The sequence below is a fragment of the Salvelinus fontinalis genome, chromosome 7 (assembly GCF_029448725.1).
Source record: "Salvelinus fontinalis isolate EN_2023a chromosome 7, ASM2944872v1, whole genome shotgun sequence".
NCBI classification, from domain to species: Eukaryota; Metazoa; Chordata; class Actinopteri; order Salmoniformes; family Salmonidae; genus Salvelinus; species Salvelinus fontinalis.
The window spans coordinates 30,244,651-30,250,860 of NC_074671.1; the positions used below are offsets into that span (position 1 = coordinate 30,244,651).

Sequence of the window (6,210 nt, forward strand, 5' to 3'; positions counted from 1 at the left end):
GTGCGTGTTGCCCAGCAACAGCCCCAAAACATCACTGCTCTAGAGGAGATCTGCATGAAGGAATGGGCCAAAATACCAGCAACAGTGTGTGAAAACCTTGTGAAGACTTACAGAAAACGTTTTACCTCTGCCATTGCCAACAAAGGGTATATAACAAAGTATTGAGATAAACTTTTGTTATTCACCAAATACTTATTTTCCACCATAATTTGCAAATAAATTCATTAAAAATCCTACAATGTGATTTTCTGGATTTTTTCCCCTCATTTTGTCTGTCATAGTTGAAGTGTACGTATGATGAAAATTACAGGCCTCATCTTTTTAAGTGGGAGAACTTGCACAATTGGTGGCTGACTAAATACTTTTTTGCCCCACTGTATACTCAAATTTAATGGCCTCTGCCATTAATCAGGGGAGACTAAATCACTTAGAAACAGGATGTCCGGGACATAAACTGTATTCCCATACTGTGAAAACAAGGCGCCATGTGTAAATCAGACCCTGAGATCACCTCTATTCTGAACGGGGCAGGAAGCCGGTCTAGAGTCTTCCACTGTGGATGAACTTAGTTGCCAGGTGATCTGTTCCACAACATTCCACAATGATACCGTCAAGAAAAAAAAGATCTATATTTGTTAGATTTTTTTTTACATTGTTGTGAAATTAATCAAGGCTACCACTAATGTCTACAAAGTATACAAATAAGTTACCTATCTTACGGCTAAAAAAACTGCTTCAACAAATTTGATTATTAATAACTTTAAACACATGGTCTATAACCTCTACAGACGAAGTAAGTGTTGCTATATATAAACAATGAAAATATTGCACTAATAACTAAATATGGCTACCTATGTGCTTGAATATACTGTAAGAATCTATGTGGTACAGTGAAAAGAGGAAATCATGTAATTTAAAACCAAAAAACAGAGAAGGGAACATCTATTTTGGTTCAAAACTTTATTTTTGAAAAGTGCAAAAGTATAAAACAGCTATACATAAAACCTTCAAATAGTAACTGTACATTATTTATTATCACAAAATGTATTTATATTCCTGCTCAGGAGCTTTCCCCTTCGCACAGTGTGTGAAACTATCATCATCACAATTCAAATGTCCTATAGCTTCTCAGCTCATAAAGTGACACAAATTGACCGTCCTTCACACAAAAAGAAAATAACATACTGCATTTAAAACCTCAAATTAAAGAGTTCCCACTGTTCCCACTTGCCTTTAATGGTAACAGAATGAAAGAGAAAGACAGAGCTAGACAGGGAGGGAGAGAGAGCGAGTGAGAGAGAGCGACAGAGAGAGAGAAGATAGAAATAGAGAGAGGAAACAGAGAGAGACATTTGAGGTCAGGTTATGTACTGTAATAGCTGCAGTAGTAGAGACGTGATTGACAGACAGGGCGGACCAGGAGGTTAGGAGTTGTTGTAGTTACAGTAGTACACTGTGCTGGCGTCAGAGAGCACAGAGGATATCAGGCTCTCAGGTCCCTGCATGTTGGCCTCATGCACCCCATAAGACAGGCCTGTCATGTCTCCAGGTCTGGAGGAGCTCAGGTACTGCTCAAACTCACTGCGGTCCACCTCCCCTATCAGCTCTGAGGGGTGCATCTGCTCCACCTGGTCTGCTGGGTGGGGATGGGAGTCTGGGGGAGGGGAGAGCTGTCCTGCCCCATGGCCTGGGTGTCGCTTGGGGTGACTGGGGCTGCAGTGCTGGCTGTAGTACATGGCCAGTTGGTTGAAGGTGGGGGGCATGGGGCCAGCCTGGGAGGCTTGCTGCTGCTCTGTGGGGGAGGAGTGGTGTCTGTGGAGCATGGGGTTGGCGTGGTGGTTGGAGCGAGGCTCCTGAGGTGGGTACTCTGCCCCCTGGGAGTGGTAGGCATACACGGGCATCATGTGGCACTCCTCCTGAGAGTGGCTGTGGAAGAACATGGAGTCTGTCTCCACGGCATCCAGCGGGGACGTGTCGGGGGTGGGCAGGCAGTAGGATTCGTAGGAAGCCCCTCCGAGGGCCTGGGCTTCGCGGTAGTGGCTGAGGGATTGAGGAGACACTTGGTAGCCGTGCTCATGGTGGTAACCCATGCTCTCCATACACACCCTACCGTCCCCACCCAGGGAGGTGCTCTGCTGGTCGGACATGCTGTGGACTAGGAACCCGGAGTCCAGGCGCTTAATCCTCTTCGCCTGCTTCCTCCTCCGGGGTCGGTACTTGTAGTTGGGGTGGTCCTGCATGTGCTGCACCCGAAGCCTCTCAGCCTCCTCTACAAACGGCCGCTTCTCTAACACAGGAAGGGCTTTCCACGACTTCCCTACAGATCAACAACAAAGTCCACGTCAGTTATAGCGGCATCAGGCATGCAGTCTGGTGATGCGCTCCAAAATAGCTCATCGTCAATTTAGTAACAGCAGAACTTTCATTTCGAAATAACATTAGTGTTATTATTGATCGTACATTTGTTGTGATTCATTCATTTGAGTTACCTAGACTATATTTCAATGGCCAGAATAAGGGCAGGGCGTTAGCATCATGTGCTTTTTCAAGATAATTTGGCACTATGCAAATAGCCTACTACAAACCAAAATCATGGAAGTATAGGCATAAAATAATATTTATAATATTGCTGCTCGAATAAATGCAGTATGCTTCCACGTGGTAACACACTGCTTAAAATTATACAAATTCCCTAGCATTTGATCACTTATGAAATATTATTGAAATACTTGCTAAACAAGAAATTCCCATTGGTCTTTATAAATATCACGTCAGTAACAGGCCTACACAATCAATTGCTATTTAATTTCCTTACCCAACATTTTGCTCAACTCCGCATTGTGCAGGTCTGGATTTTGTTGTGCCAGCCGCTTGCGCTCATCCTTCGCCCACACCATGAACGCATTCATGGGTCTCCGGATCCTCGGCTCATTCTTCCCACGGTTCTGGTTCCCGGAGCTGGACTCGCTCTTCTCTTTGGTGTCCCCGAGAGGGCTCAGGGGGTCTGCCCACTGACAGTGTCCCATTCCAGGCATCATGACTGAGATCGCGCACCTAGCCTGGTTCTGATCGTCACTGGCGTAACCCGCATCGGGACTACTCATCGCTGTCCACCTTCGGGCTATCGACACCAACCAGGCAGCAACTCACGTAAATAAAATGAGAAAATAAGTGTCACTTGCTGTGTAGGTATATAAAATGAAAGTTTTATTAACGCAAGTAAGAGTAACGATTCAAAACTGAGTGGAAAATATCCGTGACTGTTAGATAATAGCTTGGCGCTGACTAAACTAGAACTGACTATCTTACTCTGAGGTTGGGGATACTATAAGCGCATAGGCAACCAATCACAATAGGGTGGGAGTGCCCAGTACCCCTGAGGTGTAAAACGTTTCAAGCAAGCTGCCTTCCAGCCTTGTTGGGAGCGGGATACCACACATTGTCCTCTATGTGTAATGTGAGGTGCCCACTGTTAGAGAATGGATTAAACATTTCATTTTAATTTAAATGTATATTCGTTGTTTTTTCATGTGATACAAGACTGTGGGCGTAGGCCTACTGTTACTGTGTGTTTTGCAGTAATGATTCAAATAGAACATATTGCATTCGTGACATAAACTCCACCAAATAATTTAGGATACATCAACCCATAGGGTTATAGGGGAAAAAGAATGCCAAATTGAGCAAATATCAAATAATTAAGAGTCTACAAAGTCATTTATTTCCGAAACATTTGAATTAAATCCATGTGCTGCTGTTCTGCGAGACGTGTTCTCAATTGCTCATGCCATACCTTTCAAATATTTTTTTAACGTTTTTTGTCATGTTTATATAATTTATATCACTTTATACCACCTGTAAGTTTAAACTATCCTAAAGTCTATATTATTCAGACATAGGTCTAATACACACGCACTCTCTTTCATCTGTGTATTGAGATGCTGGATTTCGTAACTGGAAATTCAGGTTTACGCAGGAAATAATTATATTTCTAAACCGCAGATTTTAGCATCAGTCTGCCAGGGTTCACAGCCATTGACTGAGGCTGGATGTAGATTATGTTGATTCAATGAAGCGTTAATTAGGGGTTAGAAATTCTTATAGGAGATGCTGGTGAATACACTACATTTGCAAACAGTCGAGATAGATTAAATGAACACCCATCTATCGGCCTTTGTTGTCTGTGAAGTGCAGAACCTGGGACCACAGTTAGGGCCATAGCAGTGGTGATTATTGGGCCGTATTCTTCAAGGCCGAACATGACATGGTTGTCTCTGACAGCAAGGCTAGGGTAGGTCTCCAAATCGGTTTCTCTCACCCTAGCAGAAGTTATTTTTTTAAATGTAACCTTTATTTAACTAGGCAAGTCAGTTAAGAACAAATTCGTATGTACAATGACAGCCTACGGGGAACAGTAGGTTTAATGCCTTGTTCAGGGGCAGAATGACAGATGTTTACCTTGTCAGCTCTGGGAATCAACCTGGCAACCTTTCAGTTACTGGCCCAATGCTCTAACCACTAGGCTACCTGCATTATATCCCTGTCTTTTTCACTTGAAACTGTCAAAACAAGTAATTAAATTAGGTTGAATTTACACTAATATATTAGACTAATATATCACAAATTTGATTTGATTTGATTTGAAGTATGTAGCAGGTGACCTTGGTCACTCTGGATCCTAAACCCTACACACACTACTCTCCTCCACACATTGGCAGGAGCTCACCTGGGCTGAGTACTGGCATCTCAAATGTCCTACTTCTTGAGCTCCTGTTCCTCTTATAGAATACTAGCTCAAGAGTATTGTGGAGCTCCTGCACCTAAATACAAACAACACCGGCACCCAAAATGAGTACCAGTACCCTTTTCAGTCAAAGTCAAGCACTGGTGGTGGATGAATGAGAGTGTGTAATTGTGTATACTTTGTAACGTAATTCATCAGTGCTTAAAATTAGGAAGAAAAGAAGTCCAGCAGCCTGAAAAAGCAATATATAGGAAGTATTTAAAACTTCAGAAAAATCACTTCTTCTTTTCATCGGCCACAGATATGACCACTGCTCACAAAAATGTTTTTACAAAACCATGGCTGATCCCTTGTCTATCGCCTACGATCCTGTAGAAAGTCGCCAATCACCATGCAGCCGACATGAGACCCGAGAAAACAAGGTGAGGTGAGAGAGCTACTGTTGATTGAATCAGCTGCAGCCAGAATATCAGTCCACCCACACACCTAACACTATTTTATTGTTTTAATAAGCAGTTGAGAACCAAGCCGTGTCCATAGTGGTCAGGAATCAAAACAACAGCCAGAGACTGCAGGCGTCCTTATCAGTAACGGCAGGGCTTAACCTGCCAGCTCCTTCTTTTCTTCATCTGTCCTCGAGCCGTTCCCATCATGCCATGTAAATACAGTTAGATACAGCATGTCAGACTGGAGCCTTTCCTCTCTCAGGTCAAAGAGGGCTGACAGAAATATGAGAGATGCTTATACAACCCCATCGTGCCCTGTCTCGGTATAGCAAAGGGATCCAGAGTATCCTGGTTGACCCTTTTGGAGGGGGTGGTGTTAGAGGGGTCTTGCTCTGTCACAGTCCAGCGCTGGGACAGGATCTTGTGCTATAATATTGGCATCGTCTATTTTACCGCTGATGACCTGATACGGTTTTCCCCCGTGGTCTCATGAGACTGGACTGAAACCTCACGAGTTTGAAAATGTGTGTGTGCATGTTTATATATGTCTATGTGTGTGTGTGCATGTGTGAGTGCCATCAGCCATGATACACGTGTGTGTGTGTGTGTGTGTGTGTGTGTGTGTGTGTGTGTGTGTGTGTGCGTGTGTGCGTGCATGCCATGGCTGTCTCCTGGTGTGTGGGAGAGAAAAATACTATCTTTTGATGGGAGAAGTAATAAAGCCACATTTCCTATACAAGGTGAGGTTCAGAGTCCCCCCCGAGGAGGGGAGTCGGGCAATAAGGGGAGGCGACACACCCCGCGTCCATCCCCCATCCTCCCGTGTCCCCCACCCCGTGCCTGGGGAGTCTGGGGCTGGGTGGGGGCCAGGGCTCTCGACGCCAGCCTCTGGGCTCCACGCTCAGGGAGAGGTCACTAGGCTTGCTTACACAATGGCATTATCTCAGTTCCAGCCTCGGCTACTGCAGCGGTGAGCACTTCCTGTCCCTCCGCGAGCACTTCCTGTCCTTGGCGTAGCAG

The 6,210-nt window shown here is 44.6% G+C and overlaps 1 protein-coding gene across 1 annotated transcript; it reads right to left on the reverse strand.

Annotated features, from left to right (window-relative positions):
* Positions 1-941: 941 nt before the first annotated feature.
* Positions 942-3,303, reverse strand: LOC129859373 (transcription factor Sox-17-alpha-A-like). Its single transcript, XM_055929092.1, has 2 exons — positions 2,816-3,303; positions 942-2,317 (listed from the first exon to the last, which is right to left on the reverse strand). The coding sequence occupies exons 1-2, from the start codon at positions 3,102-3,104 to the stop codon at positions 1,425-1,427; spliced, it is 1,182 nt and encodes a 393-aa protein (XP_055785067.1). The 5' UTR covers positions 3,105-3,303; the 3' UTR covers positions 942-1,424.
* Between the last annotated feature and the right edge of the window lie 2,907 nt (positions 3,304-6,210).